We start from the raw sequence: 25,436 nt of genomic DNA, 5'->3' as shown, positions 1-25,436 counted from the left end.
ATCGGTTAACATTTTCTTGCCCATAATTTTATTATACAATTAGTTATGACACCTAACCCTAACCCTAATCCTAACCTAACCCAAGTTACTCTATTCACTCTCCTCTCTCACTGTGGCACAGGCCGTGCAACCCAAGGGGGTGAATGTTCACATACATGAGCATACGTGAACAACTCACAGCCGTTCAGATGAAACATTCCCACTAAATAAATTCCATCTAAATGGCTGTGAGTTGTTCACGTACGCTCACGTAAGTGAACATTCCCTGCACTCGTGCAATCCTCTCTCTCTCTTTCTCCTGTCCCAACCATCCTCTGCAACACCCATCTTCAAACTACAACCCCACCTTCAACCGGATCTTTATCTGCTCCATTTTCCCAAGTCCCTCTAATAGTGGGGAATAACCACCCTACCCCCTACCCGAACACACTACCCAGGTGGGGTCCATCCCCCCTATTAGAGTGACTTGGGAAAATTGACCGGACAGGAAATGAAGCAGATAATTCCCCTCCAACCTTGCAACACTCATCCTTAACAATCGATTATTTAAAACGACAACTCTCTGTGGCATGGCAGCGGCAACCTATCTGCTGGCTGATAAAAATCCCTCTTGTTGAACCTCCTTTCTCATAATCGAAAGTGAGTCATGTTGCATCACCAGGGTAGTGAAATGAATCTTCTTCATAGCTCAAGCACCTATGCTCCTTGGTTGTACATGGGACCAATGGATGATGTTCCCCATAGCTTCTTAATCCTTCAAGAACTGCAGCTACCTCTTTCATGGCTGGTCTTCTCTTTCCATTCACTATCAGACATTTCTTTGCATTTCTACGAAGTTCAAATTTGAAAAACGCAAACAATAAATGCAGTGCCTGTGAATAAAACAAAGGAGGATGGAGAAGTGAAGGAAAATTGAAGAGTCAATGATTGGAAAATATTGAGAAATTATCACATGGATTATTTATTGGTTGTTCAAACCCCAGCCTCTATCGTAGGATCCATTTTCAAGTTGCCTTCTATTTTTTTTTTTTTAGGTGATTATTAAGCTTCCATCTTAAAATCAATTGGTTGAAAGTGGGGTGGCCTATTGTGGCTCGTATATTTGATAATCGGAGCAATCGTAACCAATGTGGAGTTATTACCTTAACACTCCCCCTTACATGCAGGCCTCTTCTGGGCTCTATCTTCGTGGGTGGCGAAGGCCCATCATCAATGGAGGCCTAATGTACCCGCTCTGACACCATATTAAGCTTTCATCTTAAAACCAATTGGATTAAAGTGGGGTGGCCTCTTGTGACTCTTATATTCAATAGTCGAAGCACCCACAACCGATGTGGGATTATTACCTTAATAGTGATAAGAAATAAAACTATAAATTCATCATCTTCAACAAGTTGATTTAGCTGATCTATCATGGTCCTAACTGTTATACTTGCTACTGAAACTATATAGTTATCCTTAGAGAGAATACAAACCTTAATATAGGTCATAACAAAAGATATAGCTTACAGGTTAAACAAATCTATGGGCCAACCAGCATGAGTGTCTTGCATTAACCTTTTGTATATTTGGGGACTTTTTACCCACATCTCTTCTACCCTAGATCCTTTTGTCATGACTTGTTGCAATCCTTGCAAGATCCCTCTGGCCTTTAGTGTCAACATCGATATTTGTTTGTAATACTAGAATTCGAAGTAGCATAGTGAAAGATGGAATTATAGAGTACTACAAAAGTTCACCCACTACAAGAAGTAACCTCTTCAAAAGAGTCATCACATATAAGAACTAACTGATCCTCAATCAACTAGGCTTGATATTCAACAGGGGACATCAATAACAAGCAATACGGTGAATTAGATAAAGGAGGAGCACAGAAAAATGATATATCATATGCCAATTTATAAATAATTTTGACAGTATCATAGGGTGAAAGTTGAGTATCTTAAATAACACATTTATTACGTTGTAACCAAATAGCATAAATAGTAATAACAAAGATATATAGTAGATGGTGTAAATCAGAGTTAGAACAAGTAGAGGAATGAATCAGTGTTTCAAATAAAGCAAAAATGGATATTGCTTGGAAGAACTCCGTAAGCCCTCCCAATGGCCCAGCCACTTAAATATTCTTAGAAAAAAAACATAAGAAAAAAAGGTCAAGGTGATTCGGATGCAGATTTATATCGAAGGCAAAAAGTATAAACAAGAAGAAATTTCGCAAGTTTGTTACGCGTAGCAATAGAAATTCTTTAAATTTAGGATGGATACTCAATTTCCACAAGATGCAACATCCGTGTTTTTTATAGGAATAGAAGTTATCCCTAACTCAAGTTTAAGAAGCAACACATTTATTTTTTGAGACAAAAAACTTTTCAGATTTAGACTGTGAGATTGTTGAAAATAAACATTCTACATATAGATCTAGCAATAGTGTTAGTGTTAGCTTTCTATTTTGTTAAACTTAGCTTTAATATTGTAAATAGAAAAGCAAAATTCAAACACTTAAATTACAAAAAGAAAATTATTTAGTTAATTTATTGAAATATGGGTGACCTTTATAATAAGACAACATTTTATGTACAGTGCCCAAACATTTTTCAGAATTTTTTTTTTTTAAAAAAAATACAGAAAAATTTCTCATCCCAAGTCCAAGGATCATTCAGGTAACTTTTTTACCGTAATTAAGTAACTAATTGTAATGTATCAAGGTGTATCTCTATATGCTAGTAATCATATATGATAGGAACAGAACTTACTAGTCATTAAAAGTATCACATATTGGTTATCATTGGGAAGAAAAAATAAAATGAGTTTTCTAGAGATTCTGCTTCTTTTGGAAATGCTATCCTTGTGAAACATATGGCTTATGGGCATTTCAATCACTATATAATTGTTAAAAATGCTTCTATACCAAGTGTTCTTTTTTTTTATAGTGCAAAGAAAATTTTCTTTTATAAATTCTTTATAAGTGCGAGTAGAGAGTATATACGCAATAAATTATAATATCTGTCTCCAAAAAAGTATTTAATATTGGTTTTGTCTGATGGTTAAATGTAGATAGGTTCGTTTAGATAGAATCTGATTTGAGCCAGCCCAACAGGGAGACTATAATAGCAAAAGTAAATATGAATTTTCATTATTTACGAGCATTAAGTAACTTAGAATAAACCTATGTATAGTGTATGTGGACCCTACCAGTATTCCACAATAAAGAGAAAAGAATGGAAATTGTACAGTTTTTTAGATGAAGTGCATCGTTAATTTGAGAAACTCCAAAACATAAAAACATAGGCAATCAAGTTACATCATTATGGAAAAAAAATCAGATCAAACAGAGTTATAACAAAGGAATTGAAATATGTTCATTTGAAGGAGCAGAGATCAGGTTGCAGAGCCACAACCGGCTTGCCGGGAAATTCATCCAGTGAGCCGAATCAGCCAACCGTCACCCTCCGGTTGTCACTGGAACTTTAGTCTTCATCTCCAGGGGCAACCAGAGGCCTCCAGAATTATAATTACATTTTAATTCTACAAATGGTGTTTGCTTAAAATCTAATAGAGTTAATTCAACAAAATTTCATGTGTCTATGCCATAGTTATTTCATACTTTAATTTTTGTTTGAAGTCTTCCTCCCTTGATTGTCAGGCATGTAATTCTCAATGTATTTTGTTTTTCTATGTTTGCTTCAAGGGTATCTTTGTTCATCCACAAAAGAAGTTACGTAGTACTGAGTGTATTGTCTTTTCAGTAACAATTAGACAAATATGGTTCTCTTTGATCCTTAATCATATAAATGTCGTGGTTAGTTAAGAGTTTGTGTAATTGATGCTCCTTCTGGCGGGCTTCGCACCTTTGCATTTTTAATTTAAGTGGAATGCACAATCGGTACTCTCACTTTCTTTATTAAAAGCCTCGAATTGTCCATTCAACTCTGGCTACACGGAGATCGACCGATTGTTGTCTGAGGTTCGATGAATAAATAGGTTCACTTTGACTCAAAACGCAAGAATTTTGATTCATCATCTAGTTCTAGGTTCAGAGAGAAACTACTTTCCCTATTGACAAACCACTACAAGCCACTCATTTTTGGCTCAGAGTGGAAAATTGCAATGAGTTCTACACACTAAAAAAAATCTACTTTTGATTGATTGGAAGAGAGAAAAATTGCAATGACAAGCATACAAGAATCTAAGGTGGAATCGTCCATGATCAATGATGAGAAACATGAGTTTTGTGTGTCAAACACTATTCCTTATGTTTTGTCATTATAATGCTTCAATGCACACTTTAATCATGTCCATACAACTTTATATTTTCCTCTTTTTGTACCATTGTGGGGAACCTTCTGATATTTATTGTCCTTTTTTGGAAACCCTGTGGATTGGTAAAAAACTTTACTTAGCCTACATCTAATTGCGTAGAAAGACAAAATTTTACAATAAATTTAATCCTCATAAATAGCTTTCAATTTGTTTGTTTGGGCATAAAATTTTACATGTATAAAAGTTTTTCAATGCTTGTTTTTTTATGAAAACAATTAGTCACTTGCAAAACCAGTACTTTGGGGCGATACGATATCGATAAGTCAAACCATTGTTCTGCGTGTTACAAAATATTATAAAAGCATAAAGCATTATAGAGGTGTTATGGTTTGAAGTATCCTTTCATTCTTATTCGTTAAACCTGCAGATGACACGGCAAGAATTTTCCCTAGAATGCACATTTCAAAGGATCCTTATGACTCAGAATTTTTTTTTTTTTTGTTTCTTTCATTGTCACTCTCATCAAGTGGAGGTGCAGTTTTCTTTATTGTGCAAATAATTTAAGGTTCTCTGATAGTGGTGTAGAAAATGAAACCTAATACGATGCAGAAAAGAATGAAAATCGCAAACAACAATCACACAATAAACATAAGGATTTACGTGATTCGACAAGATTATCTACGTCCACGGTGAGATAAGATTTATTTCACTATCAATGGAGAATAGAGTTACAGCCATTCGTCCTCACACCTCTCTCAAATTGCATTACAAAGAAAGAACCTTCGCCACATATTTGTAGCGAAACCCTATACAAAAATTTTACCAAAATACCCATATAGTCCTTAAACATTGTACCGAAAACAATTGGTTGTTTTATTAGGTTAATTTATCAATTCAATGAGTTCCATCAGACTATACTATCAAACAAGAACAAAATAATCTTGTGAAGCACACTCTATTGTCCTCTCACGGTGGTGAGTGGTCCCTCCTGCAATAATTCATTCAGGATGAAGTTTAATAGACAAGAAATTGTTCTGTTTTCACAGTAACTCTCCAGGAAATAAAATCAGCTTTCTTTGATGCCTAAAACAATTCAATGCATGCATGTCTGCCTTAATACATTAATGTCTAAACAAAAACTGATAAGTTTTTTTGGTCCAAAGCGTTTGTGATACGCAACATCTTTTAATTTATTCTTCTTCTTTTGAATGGCTACCAAGCACTCAACTATATGCAGAGATGAATGAAAGAAAGGACCACCAAATTGACCAGACAACACCAACACTTTCCAACAAAGCAATCACCTCTTCCATGTTCTTCATTGTCACTTTGGAAAGAGACTTTCTTTCCAATTTAATGCCTCTCACCTATCAATTAGAGAGAACAAGGCTATATAACAGAGTTGACTTCATTATCATTTTCTGAAAAAGATTGGATTTATTTCCAGACAAAAGAATAAATCCAGGAGGAGCCCTTGAAAAGGGAATTGCAATTCTTGCTTGTGGTCCTTTTTTTCAAAAGTTTGGTTTCTTATTTCACACAATTCATTCATTCCTACCTTGTTTGTCTCCATTGAAATTGACTATATTTAGTGAATGAAGCTCCATTTGAGCTTCTAGATACTGTTAATTAAACCATTGATTAGAACAAGAAAATGGACTCTCTCTCTCTCTCTCTCAAATAATAGGGACAAGTTTTATCTTTTCATCTCAGCATCTATCTATTTGGTAAATTCAAGTTAATGGCATTTTTCTATTAAAGATGTAAAATTTTAGGACTTTAGTTCAAATCTTGAAAAATAAATTTATAAGTCAGAACATGGTGGATCATACGATGGAGATGAAATCTAAGATAGTATTTTTCTAAATCCTAAAATTGTAGGTTTTATATAAAAGGAAAATCTCTGTGTAACCAAGGTTGGTGACAATAAATATCACCATATAATGCAACAAAAATTGATCGTGCCCGGGTTGCAACTATGATCTTGCTGCCCCAATTGTAGGCGCTAATTTGGAATCTAAAAAGATATTTAGGAAAATACTAAAACCTAAGAGGGTATTTGTGAACCCAAAGGGGAAAGGAATTATTCCAAATTTGGACCTACAATTGGGAAAGCGGGAAGGTTGCAGGCAAATTTTTTCCCACATAATGTGGCACACAAGAGATAAAACCTATTCTTAGATAACGAGACCCATTAATAAGGAAATTTTTTTGGTATCCAAAATACCCATATTGTACGAGCATTTTGAACTGTTGTCTTGATGCCAAACTCGGTGTAATACACCAAGCAAGACCCTTGTACAAATCTTTAGTATCTACAACATTTTTAAATAATCTTTTTTTTTTTTTTTTTGATTAAGATTTTTAATCAATCTTCACTTGACTTACAAAAAAGTATCTACTCTTTAAATCTAAGTACTAGAAATTGTATAAAAGTTAATATTATCAGAATGTCCAAGGAAAGTTTGAAAAAATACCACTAAACCGACATTCTTATCTAAGAAAAAAAGCTTTCACCATCTCTTTATTCATTTGGGCGGTTTTCTTTCTTGTTTCTTTCTTTTTTTTGCATTTCTTGGAAGGCTGAGGTTGATTTTAAGTCACAAGTCACAACTTTTTCTTCTTTTCTTGGATCTTATTAGGCTGTCCTTCTCCCTCATGTTTGAATCCTACTTTCCGACTCTTTATAGTACTTCTTTGATTTAACCACAGGGTTGAACTTGAACCTTTCAAAATTTGCTTCTCTATATTATTTTCTTTTTCTTTTTCATCCATAAATTGTTCTTTCTGTTCATGATAGAGATCGACTGTTGAACTGTACCGCACACATCTCTAGGCGTGCGCCAAGATGTATGCGATACAGTTTAACCGTTAGATGCCCCCTGACAGTACCCTGGGCGCACGCCTCTCTGAAGACGATCCTGATCTGGTGAAGCTTTTAATAAGGCTGGTGAAGCAATGAGATGTGACAGTACTATCTACTTGCGAGGCAATGTACTATGGTGGTCCAATTGTTCATTACATTATGGACACTGTTGTATACTGAGAGGTGATCCAGCATTTCCCCATTCAAACACTGTCACCTCTCACCTGTGTCATGATCCCATGTTTCTTCCTTGTCAAGGAACTAGAGAGATTTAAATGACATTAAAATGGGATGGGATGAAAGAGACCTTATTCCAAAAATAAATTCAAAAAAAGGGATGGGAAAGAGACACAAGGCAAAAGTGTCACCCGGGCCAACCAACCCTCATGGGTTGGGTTTGATGAGGTTTCCTTGGAATCCGTTTTTTTAGGGGTGTCAAAAGTTGGCCTGCACCGGTAGGTCCAATTGTCGGAACCGACTAGTTAAAAAATGATCTGGTGCTAGGCTTAGACTGATTATCATTTGGGTGTTCACAGTGGTTAGTTATAGTCAGATGGGTTGTCCATCAAGGATCCGCTAACATCGGTAATCGAATGAGATAGACTGTTTGTAGCTTGATCATCTCGTTTATGGCTTCTTTACAGTCTGTTCAAAAGCCTATTATAACCCAATTATATATCGATAACTGACCGATCGGATATAAACATATCCATACCTAACCTATGAAACTTGATTAACTAAATGAAGTGTGGATGTGATAAAGGTGTGGAGTCTTAAAACCATGTTTTAATTGGGTTAAGGAAAGTTAAAAACAAACCATATTGCACCCAAGCCATAGCCATGTTTCTTGAATGCTTGATAAGTATCCAAGATCCGACCCATATTGAAATTCTACAAAAGCGGGTTGGGTCGGGTCAAATTCGGATCCATATTGAGAATTGGACCAGGCCCCTTAAACCAAGCCTGGAAAGTGAAAAAGGACAAGATTTGATTAGGTGGGGTAGGCCAACCTGATCAGCTTTTTGTTGGTTGAGTTGGGGGTGGTTTTAGATTTATTCAGTACAGATTCGTATGATTGGGGTCATGCTTAGGCCCCACACACGAGTCAGATTATATGAGCTAAAGGACACACCCTTATTTCATGGGCCCCACAATACTAAGGATGGTGAGTGTGGACCCCACTGCCAGAGATTGTCCTTTTGTAGTTAAGCCTTTTAATAACGGCTAGAAGTTAAGGAAGAGCACAGGCTAGAAGGAAAAGGGTTTATAGGCCATGGGAAATCAATGATGGAAACATCTACTTTATACAGCTATTTGTTGGGCCTCATATATAGGGCCCATGATATGGTGATGGATTTGGGTTTGTCTTTGTCCCCACAATTCATTGAAAGCCTGGGCCCAACCCCTTCATTTTTATGAAATAATATATAAATTTCCAAAAATAACATATAATTTACATAAGGAAAAAAAAATTCTGACTAAATGATGGTCATGAAAATGAAACTTTAATTTTGGTGCCTTTTTGAGTAAGAAGGGAGCATTTGAAGGTGTAAGCTCGTGAAGAGCATTTAATGTGGAACCCTGTCCGGTTCAACAATTAATTTTTGATTCACTTGGTTCACAATTTGCCAAATTTCTTGAAAAGTTTCCAAATTTTGGAAAAAAAAAATCTTAAATTAGCTGCATAATTAGGTAAATAAAAATGGGAAAAGATTTTCTAAGTCGACTACGAAGGGTATACTAACACCATCTCTCTCTTTCTCTATATATCTTCTCTTTGCGTCAAATGATCTCTATGCCATCTATGTACAAAATCGTTCAGTCTCTTCTCAATGTCTAATTTGTGCTCTTTATGTCGTTTGCTCAAAGAATCCTCTCCTATAAAAAATAATTTTATCTTACACCTTACCATCACAAAGTGAAGACGAACACGTCCATGTCATGGGTAGAAATAGGAAGAAACGACAATGTAACTACATGACCTTTGTGGTTCATCACATTAGCAAATATTATGTGGTTCATCACATTAGTATCTGTCTTTGTCATCGATAGAAGACAATTATGTGATTTATTTCTTTATAGAGTATATAGATATTTGTTTTAGGGTTTTACCAAAAATATATATGCTTTAGGGGAAAGGTTCCCCACGACACCTGTGTGGGGGGAATCTCCCACACCTTATTAATGAAGGTGCAGAGAATGATATCATCCGCAAAGCCCGCATGGTAGAGACAAGAAAGATTAAACAATAAAAAAAAACTCATATGGGAGGGCGATAGAACACTAGCGTCATGGGAAACTTTTCCCTTTATTTTATTCCCCATTGGTGTACATACTTTTTTATTTTAAAAAAATTAGGAAATTTAAACAACTTTTATGTTGTTTAAATGAAATGGATTATAAGCTTTTTGAAGATTGAATTATACTCTAACATGAAACTAGTTCCCATTACCCTACTAATTAAATATGTAATAAATATAAATATATTCATAAATGCTAGCATCATGTTGCTTTTTCTTAAATGAATAAGAGCTTTACAAGCATGGATTAACTAACTTACATCGTTTACATAAATCTCTCACTTACAGGAGAAACAAAAAATAAAGAAATTATAAAAAGCTGCATTGAGATGTGGATCATAAATCCCAAGTGTTACTTTATGGTGAATTATTAATATTACAAGGGTATGTTATTTTTCTAAAGGTCACAAGGCATCTAATTTGTTACGTGGATGAATGATGTGTCCATTCTGATCATTGGGTATAAAGGACATGGTGAGATTAATCATGTGTAAAATTTCAAAGTTTTATTTAATCAAATACCTCATTGTATTAGCATACATCCCGTGTATATTCATGCATGTGAACAAGAACTGATGGTTTAGATTAAAGAAAACGTAAAAATGAGTAACTCAAATGTGTCTTGTGATTTTCGAAAACGTGGCATTCGTTTCTTACATGGGTAACTATCCATTTATTTTATTGAGTTCATGAAAATTCTATACAAAATAATGGATTCATTATATTTTTCCTGAATAAGTCCAAACTCAAATCATAGACCTTAGAGAATAACAATGGTGTTGCTAAGGCATCACTTTCAAAAATTAAACTCCAAAATGAAAGGGGCCACAAGAAACATATGAAAGTATCCATTTGTGTCCAAATTAATGTGAATCATACAACCCCATTAACCGACTTTAGGCATCTATTTTGTTACGTGGATAAATGATGTGTTCATTCCGATTATTCGATAGAAAGGACATGGTCTAGATTAATCACATGTAAAAATTTAGAGTTTAATTTAATCAATAATTCATTGTTTTGGCATACATCCCATGTATATTCATGCATGTGAACTAGTACTCTATATATCACTGTGCACTCATTCAATTTGAACAAGAACTGATGGTTTAGATTAAAAAAAACGTAAAAATGAATAATTCAAATTTATCCTGTGATTTCCGAAAATATCGCATTCATTTCTTACATGGGTAATCACCCATTTATTTTATTGAGTTCATGAAAATTTCATACAAAATAATGAATTCACAATATTTTTCATGAATAAATCCAAACTTAGGGCACAAATCATAGACCTCAGAGAATAACAATGGTGTTGCTAAGGCATCACTTTCAAAAATTAAAATCCAAAATGAAAGGGGCCACAAGAAACATATGACAGTATCCATTTATGTCCAAATTAATGTGAATCATACAACCCCATTAGCCGACTTTTTAGATGGTTGTTAGCAAGATGACCAATGCTTTGCTAACATCTCAGGTCGGTGTCAAAGATCAGATTGTCCAGGTTGATCAATCAATAGATGTGATTTTTTAGCTATATCTGTAAATCTAATTAATGGATGGTCCCAATATTGAACATAGACATAGCTTTTGAAGGAAGAACTTCTATTGAACATAGACATAGTTTTTCTTCAAATTTGCAACTCAATTGGTAAGCCATCTCATCAGTTCTTGATCAATCAATTCATGGGCTATTTCTTTGATTAGTTGCATCAACATTTTTTTTTAATCAGATGAGCCTAACACAAATTATCATAATCGGTCAATCTACTGAAAATTAAAAATAAAAAATTGAAGATACCCTTCATACCAAAATTTGATTTGATTTTATGATTAGTAGGTTTTACTTGTCCATAATCAGTTAGGGTTTTCTATATTTGATTAGATTAGCCATGTGTAAATTGTCCATATTAGGTTTGCCAAATCAGCATCCACATAAGAAACTCATCTAATTTCATCTTTAAAAAACTTATATTGTTTTTGAACTTTAGAGTGCTGATGCATGTGGGTTATTCTTAGGTTGAAAATAGGGATGTAAACGGGTACCTAAAAATTCTAATTCAATTCGCCTTCGTATCCGTTTAAGAGTACCTGTATCCATTTAGGGGTATCCAAAATTTTATTCGAATGATCTGAAAAAAATTTATCCGATCCGAGTAGATATCCAACTAATGATATAGAGGGTTTTTGAAGATTCAATAGGTTCTAAAGAAGGAGGAAATGAGAATTATGACACTAAAACATGGATTGAGAGTAAATCATATCCATTGGGGGGAGGAAAGTTTGGGTTACACATGTCAGAGATGTAAACGGATCGGATTCGAATATTCCCTTCCCAAAAAATCCAAATTGGATTCACATCCGTTTTCGTTTAGTGATATCCGTATCTGGGCAGGGAATATCCGGATCTGATCCATTTACATCTCTAGTTGAAAGTACTCCAATTCAGATCTGTGGAGATGTAGGCTGCGTTTGGTATGCATTCTTGGAATTTTGGGTCGATAATGGATTCCAAGAAATCATATCAAATGCAACCTTATTATTGCACCCATGATCTTAAACATCTGGACCTACTATTTATTTAACGTATATTTATCATCTCATGTTCTCAACCTCAATATCTCGTAGGTCCCGGGCACCCCATCCCTTGAAGATCTCAACACTAAATCATGGTTAAAGAGAACTAATGATACAGTTATTCTTTGAAAGAATTTAGAATCATATAATGGAATTTTTTAAATTAATATTGTGTTTAGTCTAATTTCTTAGAATGCATTATCAACCTAGAGTACATCCCAAATGAAACATTAATTTCTTAGTGATGCCCCCAAGCAACAGTGTAGCCTTGACCGTCCTACATCAACATCATGCCACGTGTCCATCATGATCTATCACTATTGGTCCAAATTAGTCTTTTTTTTTTTTTTTTTTGTAGAACAAATTAGTCACTCTCAATTCTGTGATCTTTCACTATTGAGTATGAAGCTTTAAAAAGGAAAAAGAAACAAGAAAAAGGGAAAGGGAAAGAAAAGAAAAGGAGATGTAGAAGAAAGGTGATCCAATCCCCTTCAAGCAAGTCTTGATAGGGATTATTGCCATTAAATTACAAAGATATGATCTTAGACTAGGCTTAGTCCAATCAAGTTTCCCCAATTTCTATCCATCCACCTAGAAAACCTATCTCTCTTTTTTTAATATCATGTGTGTCCAATAAAGCCTTGTAATGAGTGGAAGGGAAGAAGGCTTTAGATATGGGGGAGTTATGCTTTGTCTACTAGTGTACTATTACTTCCTTTGTAGCCTAGAGAGCACCATTGAAAAAGGTAACTTAATTATAAAAATCATTCATGTTGGGTAGTTGAGTTATGTGGGATTATGAGGGTTTTAAGGTTTTTTTTTTTTATTTAATTCCAATTGCAAGACACAATCATACAACCCAAGATGGAGGAATTGGGTTTGCATTCACTAGCTATCTCTGATCTTGCTGTCTCCAACATCCTAAAAATGGGAAAAGAAAGTTGAGTTTTCAATTCATAGGGTAAGGAACATGGAATTTGGAGAGTGATAGTGGGGAGAAGCTGATGTTTACACTAATCTAGCAAGAACCCTAAAGAAGAGTTAGGGTGGTTCTCCATACTCACTTTCCCTTTTGTTTATTTTCAAGTATCTCTATCTATCTATCTCCTCCTTTCAATGCTTCTTTCATCTTTATTGGGTTTTGATTCAACTATACAATAAATAATGTCTTTGGCTTTAGCCCTACTCCACCATCCCACCAAATCCATCCATGTAAAGTAGATTCATGCCAGGGCCATTGAAATTCCCACATAAAGAAATGGAGATATGATTTTCTATGTGAATGGTTTATGCTCTCTCTCTCCTCCCTTTAGGGGTTGGGGAGGTTGTGGATTCTTATCTTGACTCTCTAACCCTTTCTAAAAGACAAGTACCTTCACACACATAAGAGAGAGATGGATAAGTGAGTTGTCAAAAGGGTGTAGGGTAGGGTCCACTTGTAAAGGGGAATGTGTTACAAGAGAACAAAGGAAGCAACAACATCAATTCTAAGATGATGGACTAGTACCTGCATGCCCCTTCTTTCAAAAAGGTGTGGGAGGGAGATTTCATATTTATATAGGCCCATAATTCTTCATTGAATCCATATTCCATGCTTTGCCTTGTCCATCACCTCCTCCACAACCCCACACCCACCCTCCAAGTGCATGGAATATATGGATAATTTTCAAAGTGGACAATTTATGTGACACACCTTTCCATCCCCTTTACAATGGTCCAGGCCCACAAGACAAATAAAAGTATAGGTATGGGCCTAGATATATGCTTGGCTTTCACCTTCTGGACCCACACGTGGGCCTCACACAAAAAAATGCCTCATCGGGTCATTGGTCGTCGTCGCCACCTTGTTGTCATTGGCAGTGTGTTGGCGAATTGCGTGGTGTCTACGTCTGATCGGTGACACTACCTGAACGAGGAAGCATCGTGTGCCGTGTGTCATGAGTTATGACTTGTGGGTGTGATGTGGACTAAAATGGTTGTCACTATACCTTCTTCCATGGCATGTTTATGCTCTCATGATATGAAACTGTTGTTAGTGATTGTTACACACTTAATCTTACTTTATTTTTCTATTAAATTCTATTTTAAGAGAGATTAGAGTAATACAAAGTGGAAAAGAGAGATGACCCACATGACATTGATATGTGATTCTATAATGAAGAGACCAAAGCTAGCTAGCTAGCTAATAAACAACAAGTTGGTGTTTGTTTTTTCACACATCTATTCCTAGACATGAGGGAGTGGGTGTTTGTTGGGTTTCCATTCTTTAGCTTTCAAATATTGTGTATTTGATTAGGTCATTTTCTTGGACAAATGCATTTAACATGGGAAAGGAAGGAAGGAAAGGAAAGGAAAGGAAAGGAGGAGGAAGAGTGGTTCCATACTTCATTGTTCCATTGTTCATAGCACGACAACAACCATAAAAAGACCCCACGAGAGAAGCGCATTTGTATAGTATATACCACTCTTCTTCTTTCTTTGTTTCTTTTCTCAATCCCAATTCTTTCCATTTCATGCTTCTTTCTTTTACCTTCTCCTTCTCCTTCCCCTAGCCCACTTTTTTTGACTTTAATTGAAAGAGATTTATAAAATAAAACATTATAACTGATCCGACGGTGCAGATGGCGACAATCGAATCAAATTGATGGTGGTTGTACATGGACCCCACCATGAAGATCATAGAGGAGATGATGATGATGATGATGATGATGATAATGATAATGCCCAAGTGGTGCAACCCACAACCCACACTCATAGTTGATGATTCCACTTATAGAAGTTTTTTTTTACAAAAAAAATGTTTTAATTCTCTCACTAAGATTGGGTTTGGTTGTGAATTGTCAAGCTCTCCACCATAATAATTAGGGAATGGGCCACTCCCATAATGTGATAGTGACTCTAAAATATGAAAACCTGAAAAGGTCATGAGTCTCACAAGTCACAACTACAATTCTCACACATTTTTACCCTTTTGACCATCATTACTATTATTTTCATAATCGAACCAGTTGAATCGGTTCACATCGAAGGCTTAGTGGATCAAGTTTGGGTTATACTTGATGAATCACGCCAGTTTGCTTAAAAATGCGAATACTTTTGGTTGGTTTAATCTAAAAATGAATCGAGTTGACTCAGATTGGTTCATTTTCAATGTTAAAATAACTAGAGTCATCTTTTACATAATCAATATTATGATTAAAAACCATAGGACCCACGAAATAAAAAATTAACCAAACCAACTAATTAATTAGATTAGAGACATTGAACCTATCCAATTGGATCAAAATTCAGCCAAAGGTCATTCATTTCTTGTAGGTGTGAGCGGTCCAATCAGCACGCCGCACTCCTAATGTACATTCTCCACGTGTACGATAGTGGAGTGTTAATAAATCATTATTATAGACTATAATAAAATAGATAAAAGAGATTATCAACATCAAAGCTCAAGTAGAATGGAAAAGAGAACATAAAATATAAACTAAGAAAGAGAGGAGTAAAGTAGGGAGCAATGAGGAGGGTTTCTTTTTAAGTAAGATTTGTTCGATCACTTCCTTTAGGTAAGATTCCTAGGCAAGAGAGAACAGCTTTGTGCCATTGTTATATAAATAATTTCTTGATTTCTTTATGGGAGCCAAACTTATCCCTAATGACCTCTCCTTAGATATGCATAAAACCAATGACTTTAATAAGAATATGACATAAGGGATACATCCACCACCTTTGGATAGTTTTTGGTTTTATTATTGATAATTGAGGGAAAGAAAGAGAGGATTGGAATCAGATTCACGTGTTAGGAAGGCCATGCCTGGTCAGAGAGGGACAAACGGTCCCGATTCAATGGGGCCCATTTGCCGAGATACTTTACTGTTAAACAAATCTCTATCATCTCTAATGTTGTCTTAGGGAAAAGTAAACTTTTCCTTTCCTTTTCTTTATTGTTGTTTGGCATCTACTTTGCTTTGTTTTGACTTCTATAATGCCACGTGCTTTTCACGTCACAGAGAGAAAACAAAGGATCATTGGAACCAAATACCCTTATATATGGGTCCATGTAAGGGTGCCAATGGGTTGGTTCGACCGGTTTTGGTCCGAATTAAATCAGTTTCGGTGTGGTAAAGGTGAATCCAAAAATAAACAAATGAGGAAAACTTCGATTTTGGTTTTTTCGGTTTCAAATTCTTATGGGTTTGTTATCGGGTTGATTCGGTTTTAGTCCAATTTTTGAACTGTATGTAAATTATGAAAAAATTACTGGTTTTAATGAGTTGGGCTGGTATCACGTTATATCGGTTTAGATCTGGTTTTTTTTTTATTTGATTTCAATTACGGGTCAGATTGGTTTTAGTTTGGTTTAGGCGTGCAATACCATTGCCCAAAAGGCCGATCGATCTAATAAGGATTGGTTCAGTTCGGACTATATCAATTCGATTTGGACTGTTTCATCAGTTTCGACTAGGTTTTGACACCCCCAGACCCACAGGTGGGATGTGAGTGGATGTGTGCAGGAATTTCCATATTATCGTTGCGACAATCTTTTTTCATTTTTTCTAAAAAAGGTTTTGTAGTTTGGCATGTCTAGAGGGTATGTATCTGTCACATAATAGTTTGGATAAAATTAAAATCTTGTGAATGATTTGAATTCAAAGTCCCTTGAATATATGCATGGTTTAAAACCTTTGAATTGACATCCATGTTGGTTCAAGTCGATTTCACTATGAAATGAATCAAAATAGGACAAAATCGATGAGGAATCAATAAGAGTCGACCCAAATATGCCCTAACCCTACTTTTTGAAAGGAGAATAGGTAAGTCGTTTAGCTAGAATAGTATCAATCATCTTATTGATTTAGTTGATGCGTTCCTGATTTTTGAAACTCTATTTATAGGTCAAGTTTCAACTAAAATGGACCTGATTAAAATTACCACATCACTCTTCCATGTGAGAAAACTTAATTTTGGTCTTAAAACTTGGGGATCCAAATGACTTGCCTTATCTTAATAAAGAACAAGAAATTCTAGAAATAGATTTGATTTGGTTCAATCCATTGAACCTATGAATGAAATGTTTAATATCATGGGAAAATTAAAATAAAAGGACATCGAAATTTATGGGTCAAGGTTTGACTTTTCAACTCCTTGTCAAGTCAAACAGTAATATCTACGTGATCCAACGGTCAAGATAAAACAACTTCAATCAGATTAATAAAATAATAAATTAAAAAAAAAAAGGCAACACCGAAATCGAGGCCAACAACTTCTCTACTCCCAACTCCGTATCCCCTCCACTTCCGAAGTTCGAGGCTTTCTCTCTTTCTTTCTTATTTTGAGTGTATGTGACGTGTATTATGAAACAGTTGTTCAAAAGATAAGCCATACACGTGGCAACATTAAAAAAAACCACGTACGTAAACAAAAGAGGGAACAATAGATAGACGCGTACGTGGACCCCACTTCGTGTTTTTAGTTCCTAATTTCACGTGGCGGTTGTGGTTTTGTCTTTATTCCTTTTAACTCTCTCGAGTGAAAGAAAGAGAAGAAAGAAGTGAAATCTGAAACGCTCTCTCTCCTTTCATCATTATCGTGACAAATTTGTCGGCACTTCATGCCACCAAATTTAGCAGAAACTCTGCTAAATTTAGTAGAGAATCATATTTATTTTTTTTCCAATTTTAAAATTAAAATTAGTAATAAATCGTGGAGGTACTCGTCACGACATGCGTGACAGGTGGGCCATAAACCACTAAAAACTTGTGCGGTTCCCAAACCTAACCAACCCCAAAAAGTAACGCTCTCGATATGAATGACTGTAACTAATATACGCCGTTCGAGATTACAATCTTATAAAATACGCAGGGAATGCGCAATATTCGATGTGGTGGACTATTTCGTATCGTACTTGGGTTCGTTTCACTTCTCTCTCCCAAAAACCCAAATCCTTGGCGTGACTCGGCCGGATTACCGATTCTCGTGTTAGTTTTTTTTTTTTTTTGGGTTTCTTTTTTTTACTTTCAAAGTCTTCGCCGTGCATAGCGGTACAAAGGAGGGGTGGGTTCCCACTCGACCCGACCACGATATTTGCGTGACTCTGACGTCTCGGATTAACTCTGACAAGTGGCTATGCCGCCTATGCGTCCCACGACCATTTAATTTTCCTTTTCCTTTTCCCTTTCCTTATCTTGTGCAAACAGATTCGCCCAAGCTCTTAAAATATTGAAATAAAATCTGATCTAAATATCATTTTATTTTTCAAAGAATAAATTATCTGAAATAATTATTGAAATTACTATAATATACAGCTTTTAACATATAATTGTATAAACATATATAGATGGATCTCACTATGCCGTATATCATACAGGTCCATCCAAAGAACAAATTCTATTCTTTCAAGGGTATTGAAAATTTTATGAAGAAATTTATCAAATCAAAATAAAAAAATGTTAACCTCTTTATAACTTTTAAAAGGCCAAATGTTCTTTGAATTAGGGGAGCAAGCTATGCCCAGACACATGGGGTAGGTAAAAGATCATCCCATCCCTCTAAATGACGGGCCCATGTGTTTAGGGATAGCCTATGCTACGACACAGAGAACAACCCATAAAAATATATCTATTTTGTGACAATGATAGATGATTATGTATTCAATTCAATAGCTAGATAGACAATATATAATTTAGATTAATCATGTGTCAAATTTTAGAGTCTAATTCAAAATATAATCCCTCTCTCAACTTGCCATGCCACCGAGTGTAAATTATATAGAATTTTGATCTTTGGAAGAGCGTATTTTGTTGGCAATTTTTTGCTAAGGTTAAACATAAATTTGATAAAATATACTCTAAACAAGAGATAGAGAAACTCACCTATGAGGTGCGGTAAAAGAACATCATACATTGAAGAAGAGAAAGAATGTAGACACAGACATGTTAGTGTACCCTACGACGGCTTCGAGAACCTTTACCTTTAAAAAATAAAATAATATTTTTCATTAAAAAAAGAAAAAAGGAAAAAGTAAAACCATAAAACTTTCAAGATAGATACAATTTGAGTTTTGGGGTTTCTAAATTTTGTTTTTTTTTTTTTTCTATTTTTGACAATTTCTTTGTATCTCATGAAGAGGACATGTTAACATGCACACTGGCGTTTTTGTTGGATTTACATATGGGGCAGGTGTGGAGGGTGGACCCACAGAAGGTGCAGAGACAAAGATGCCTACACGGTAGCAACAACACGCACGACTCCTCCTTCCCACAATTCCTACACCATCTGTTCCCACTCATCTCACCACCACCACCGTTTTTCTTACTCCGGCCACCACCACAATTGCTTCTCTCTCCTCCAGCGGTATCTACTAACGTGCGCAGGCTGCCAACTTCCTCGTCTTCCGCACCGTAACCACTGCTCCCACAGCACGATGCAGCGTCGTCAGCCACTGCTGCTGCTGCCTCGTCCTCTCGTGCGCCACGTTGGCAGTCGTCCTTAGCCTGCGCTATCACCTGTTCGAGGTGGCTGCGAAGCGCGTTGGCTGTGGCTTCGTTTGTTTGTGCCAAATCTCTCCATATCTGATTCTCTAAACACAGACTCTTCACTCTTTCTTCGAGAACCCAATTCAGTTTCCCAATGTTCTCGATCTCTTCTTCTTTGGCTTTCAATCTCTTCGAAATCCTTTCTTCAAGAGCCACCATTAATCTTCTCGAATGTCGTTTCCTTCGCTCTGCAAGTTCTATCCGAACCTTCTCTGTCTGCAAATCCAAATTCCAATACCGATTAAACCAGAAATTCAAAACAGATTAAGGAATCAAAAAATTGTGTAATTGGGTAATTGAGTAGAAAAGATTAGTAATTACATGTTGGGCAACGAAGCGGTCAATCTCTAATTGTTGCTGTTGGATCTGAAATGTAATGTCTTCACCGAGGAAAGACAGAGGAGCAACACTGTTGCAACTACTCCGATTGTTGTTGTTGTTGTTGTTGTTGTGGTGTCTTTTGGTGTACAGGGTAAGGCGATCATCGATGAATCTCTAGAACGTTTTCTAGAGACAGAGATGGGGAGATTGTTGTAAGTGAGACCACTATCTGCTTTCAGGGTGGTGGTTGTTGCAGGAACTGGATCAACCATAACAGAGGAGTTGTAGAAAGGAAGAAGCATTTCTGCTGTTGTTGTGGTTGTAGAGAACGGAAGAGCACCCAAACCCATCTGGGTATTGTAGATATTAGTGTTATTTCCAATGGCGTTCATCAGTTCTCTGTGAATTCAATTCAATGGAGAGATATTAAAACAAAGATCAAAAAAACCCAAAACAGAGAAAAGAGATCAAAGAGAGTGGGAGAAGTTGTAATACCTGTTCCCGATTAGTTGGGAAGGAAAGAGATTGAGATAGCGGGCTTCAACGGCCATGAAAATGGATTTCTTTCTCTCTTTGTATGCTCTGTATTATCAGTTTTGGTTGGAGAAGGAAACGGAAACAGAGACAGAAGATATAAAGAGAGGGCGAGAAGGAGAGAGGGAAAGATGAAACGAACATGCAATAGAGGTGGTGAGGGGCGAATGGGGTTTATTTAGGGTTTGGTGTTAAGAGAGAGAAAGAAGAGAGTTTGTTTTTTTTGGAGAGACAGAGAGGGAAAGTCTTTAAAAGGATGAGTAAAAGAAGGAGAGAGAGATGGAGAGATTTTGTGTGGGTGGGGTTTCAGTTTTTTTTCTCTAATTTAATGGAGATTTAGTTACTATCAAAATGCCCTTCTTTAGTTCTCTTACTTACTTGTTATAACGTAACTGAGCATTGAATGGTAATTCCGAAATTTCGCGAACTTGTAGGGGTTATTTTCGGAATCCAAGAACATTTCTTTGCTTTTTTTTATTTTCCTGAAAAAAAGGAAAAAATATGAGAAATTAATGGGCCTGGGAGTACGGTGGGCCAGATTTTCAATTCTAACTCATCTCTCTATAAATCTCATTTTGTGTTTAATAATAACGGACAGTTTACTGTCATGTGCCACGTTTCACATGCCTCTGGCGTCTGCCACGGGTGCCACGTAAGCAGGTACTACAGTCCAAATTACCTTTTATTCACTTGGTTCTTGCTATGAACGTGAATCTTGGAAGGTGTGGGGTAAGGTTGTGGGCTCCACTATCGCACGTGTGTCTGATGTGTGGGTTGCAAGGGAAGGCAGGTTGTGCTAATAAGTCGCTAAGACAACCTTGCCTCAACCTATTGTCACGTTCCTAGACCCACCTCAATTTTGGTGTGGGGCCCACCGTTCATCTAGAAAAAGGACAGAGAGGAAGGAGTTTCTGTTTATGGTTTAATGACTAATATTTAAGAGATTTTTTTAAGAAGAAAAAAAAAAGGCTTTGTTCTAGAAAAGGATGTGTGACCACGGGTGACCATGGTTTGAGGAATCGGTATCAGATTCATAGAAATTGTCGATTCATTTCGGTATCATTGGAGATTGATATTGATTTTGAAAATTTTGTATTAGTGGATCGGTACAGAATAAGGGTATTAATGCAAAAAAAATTTGATTTTTTTTGAAGAATATAAGGGTGAATCTGTTCCATATAGACCAAATTAGATCAGTATCAGATCAATATCGACCGAGTCTAATACCAATACCAATACCAATACCATGGTGTGAAGATATGGTCGTGATTGATCACCAGTGATTTGATTCATCAGATAATTTTTTTTTATACCAAACATGTTTTTTTTGGTTGAGATAAAATGGTTATTAGAAAGTCAAATAATTAGGGTGGTTGTTGATCGATTACAAATCAAATTAACATGAATGATCATTTACCAAAAAAAAGACATGAATGATCAGGGCTTTAAGAATTAGGATCAAATCGTCGGATCCGACAAATTCATATAAGAATTGACCAAGGTCGATCCTAATTCTGATCAATGTGGCTCATCCAATTCTTGTCTTGAAAATCTCTAAAGAACATTAAAACATTAATTCTAATGTCGATCTAGACCTATCTAGGCTGATTTTAATCAAGATAAGGATTTCGTATTTTAAGGATTTAGATTAGGGTATTGGATCCAATATCAATCATAGTCGATATTGATATTTATCGAACAGTATCAATCCTAAATCGGCCACAAATTTTAATGAAAAAACACTTTTTTTTTACTTGATACTAATACTAACAATACATATATGTCATATCACACTTTCGATGCCAATACCTAAACCATGTTTGTTTGACAATTATTGCCAACACTCTTAGTCTTTTTAATTGAAATTGAACAAATAGATTTGAGAAAGAAAATAAATTAACAAATGATAACTAATTTGACCAAATACAAATCTAATGAAATTTGTCAAATAAAATGGATGCCAACTTATGGCGCTCAGAACTGCGTTGATACATCGTGTTATTTCTCTTTTTTTGAAATTTTACTCCAAAATTTGACTTTAATATTTAAGAAAGAAATGTTCTCTCTTATTGTTGTTGTGCTTATTATTAGTGTTTATACACTAAGGTTTGAACCTTAAAATATGTGAATAACAACAATGTGATAAGAAGACTAGAAATTAATTAATGTATGACTTAGCATTTCTTTTAACGAGTGGTGACTTGACGATGATGCACGAATCTACCTTTATTTAATTAATATCTAAATATGTATTATTTTTTAATAATTTATGAGATTATATCGATTATTATAATAAAAAAAAATAAAGTTTTCCTTCACCCATTAAATTTATATATCTATGAAGCTAAAGCTAAACATTATAATGGGCGTAGGCTGTACGGTGATCGCGAGACAAAGCGGATCACAGGGCAATAAAAATGGAGCAGTAACCTCCACTTCATCTTGGATATGTCTCTCTTATGATCAATTTCGGAACCTTATTGACAGCAACTTTCAATTGTTTTCCCATTTCACAAACAAAGAAAAGGAAAAGGAAAAGGAAAAGAAAAGAAAAGAAGAAATGCTGTCAAAGAAAGGAAGGTTGGGTGGGTATATGGATGGATAATGGATTCCCCATTTACCACTCTTTCTCTCTTTCTCTTTCTCTTTCTCTATTATTGCTCCCATCAACCCAACCGTATCTTCCACACTATTGTTTAACCAGTCCAACAGAAAAGAACCTAAAAGCAAAGAAAGAGAGAAAAGGAAAAGGGGAGGAAAATGGGTCACAGCCCATATCACAATTAGACAATTCTAGTGTGAAATAGAAAAAAGATCAATATGGAAGGCTAAGGTCATTATGCTTATGTTGTCATATTCAATCAGAAGTGTTCAATAAGCTATAAAAGAAAGAAAGAAAGAAAGAAAGAGAGAAAGAGAGAAAGAGAGAAAGAGAGAGAGAGGGATCATGTGTGTTTGTGCTTCACCCCTTTTTTTTAGGTTAATTGAAGCACCTTGACTTGTGGGGCTTCTTTTATCTTTTCTTTTCTCCATTCAACTCAAAAGCTCTATAACTATAAATTGTATCCCACATGTGCCTTGTACCCTTTTTCCACTGTCATTTAGGGGAGAATCTCAATAACCATCCAAACAAACCCCTCCTTCCTTCAATTCCCCTTACCTTTTTCCTATATTCAAAGGTTGGTTTTATATGTTCTAGAGAAGAGAAAACTATAAAAGAAAAGGAGTTGATGTTGATGATGAATAAGATTCCCACAAAGCACACACACACATAGAGGAAAAGAGAGAGAGAGAGAGAGAGAGAGAGAGAGAGAGTGAGTTGAAAGTTGTTGTGACAAGTTCCTGCCATGGGTTCTTGGTCTGCTAAGTTATCATTATAATTTCGTGTATTGGAAACATACCTTACTTGTTTCTTAGGACCCTTTTTAAAAAGGAAGCTAACCTTTGAATGAGTCCCTACCCTACTACCTCACTCACTAGCTACCTCAAATTTGACCGTTGGGTCTCTCATAGAGATTATAAGGTGGGCCTTCCCTTCCTTTAAGGCTTCCCAAGAGGGTATATGTATCTCTATTTCTTGTGTTTAATATTAGTGATTAATTAAATATCAAAGTACATCTGATGCTTTACATTTATGGTATCGATCTTTTGGTGACGGGTTAATCACGTAATTAGTTATTAATTCATCGATATTCGTCTTATCATCTCTCTATAAACTCTTCATAATATATCCAATTATGATTGTGATCATTCTTTAATTCATTGTATTTCATGGACTCGACCACCTCCCAAGAGTTTGAATACCCAACCTACTGTGCCCCAATTATCTCTTAATTAAGACTCTAAATCTTACTAATGCCCTATAGGATTCACATTCTCTCTCTCTCTCTCTCTCTCTCTCTCTTTGCGTGTGTGTGTGAAAGGCTATGATTCATGTTCCACAAGCATGGAAACAAATTATATGTGAAAGTATAACTCATATTGTTATTGATGAAGCTTGATCTTAGTTCTAATCTATAAAGTATGTGGTGATTTTTTGGCAGATCGTTTTGCATTCGAAACATGGTAGAAGGGTAAAAAAGTGCATATGTCAGCGCCATAGGCTTAAACCCTTGTAGAGCTCGTCGAGACCTTCGATTTGATGTGTATTTTGCCCTATGTTGGTTTGTTGGTTCGAACCAGACCAGGTGAGTATCTGGGGGCAATTTTATACTTTATGAGGTTAGGGCTTTCTCATATATTGTTGTTAATTATCTCTTTGAGAGATGTGAGTCAGGACGTTTTGTATTTTTTTCACAGAAGTAATGGATTCGTACTATCGTTCGACCGTGGATATCGCTTCCTTCTTGGAGATGAACCACGTAAAATCTTGTCTTGTGTGTGCTTGTTTTCTCTTTCTCTTTGCTTTCTTCTGCAAAATCGCCATTCTACTGCATTGTTCTTTTAACACATATATGATCATAAATTGAAAGGAATAAAGTCTAGATCAGCCAAGATTGCATGGGAAAGATCCAAAATCATTTGTTAAAGATCACAAATTTGAGCCTGACCCACCCTTTTGTTATTATTGTTTGCAATGAATCATGGATCACACAATTTATTCTCAATAGTACTATTGTAAGAAGAATCATATTCTTAAAAATAAGCATTAGGTCTTATGGAAACAGTACTTCCTTTTATCATGAGAAAGCTTTTAAAAGTGGATGACCAAATCATTGTTGAATTGAAACTATCAGTGAAGTCCTCATGGTTTCTACTAAGCACACCTACATAATGGGTCCCTTCCTTAATTATACCCTAAATTGCATAATTTGCTTTATTGATGTGCTTACTAGCCTAATTATACCTAAGTTTAGTCCTTCATTGGCTTTTCACATACCTGCCACCACCATTCCGTGTTCAACGGATGATGGACAGAGGTTTAGTTCATGCGAAGAATGATGTTAATCAAATTAGTCACAAGTATGATCTGTGCTTACCTAACCAAGAAATGTGTATAGTGATGTTTAATGAAAACCTAATTTTAATCTAAAAAACTTGAATTAA

At 35.7% G+C, this 25,436-nt stretch overlaps 1 protein-coding gene across 1 annotated transcript; it reads right to left on the bottom strand.

The window, feature by feature from the left end:
- Nucleotides 1-19,058: 19,058 nt before the first annotated feature.
- Nucleotides 19,059-20,681, bottom strand: LOC122639325 (probable BOI-related E3 ubiquitin-protein ligase 3). The gene is given in 4 exon segments (XM_043832149.1): nucleotides 19,059-19,751; nucleotides 19,857-20,020; nucleotides 20,023-20,255; nucleotides 20,352-20,681. Coding segments are annotated over 4 exon segments (1,086 nt in total). The 5' UTR covers nucleotides 20,408-20,681; the 3' UTR covers nucleotides 19,059-19,118.
- Between the last annotated feature and the right edge of the window lie 4,755 nt (nucleotides 20,682-25,436).

The sequence above is a fragment of the Telopea speciosissima genome, chromosome 9 (assembly GCF_018873765.1).
Source record: "Telopea speciosissima isolate NSW1024214 ecotype Mountain lineage chromosome 9, Tspe_v1, whole genome shotgun sequence".
Taxonomy (NCBI): Eukaryota; Viridiplantae; Streptophyta; class Magnoliopsida; order Proteales; family Proteaceae; genus Telopea; species Telopea speciosissima.
Note: the sequence above shows the minus strand (reverse complement) of the source record. Positions and strands in the feature narration are given on the sequence as shown.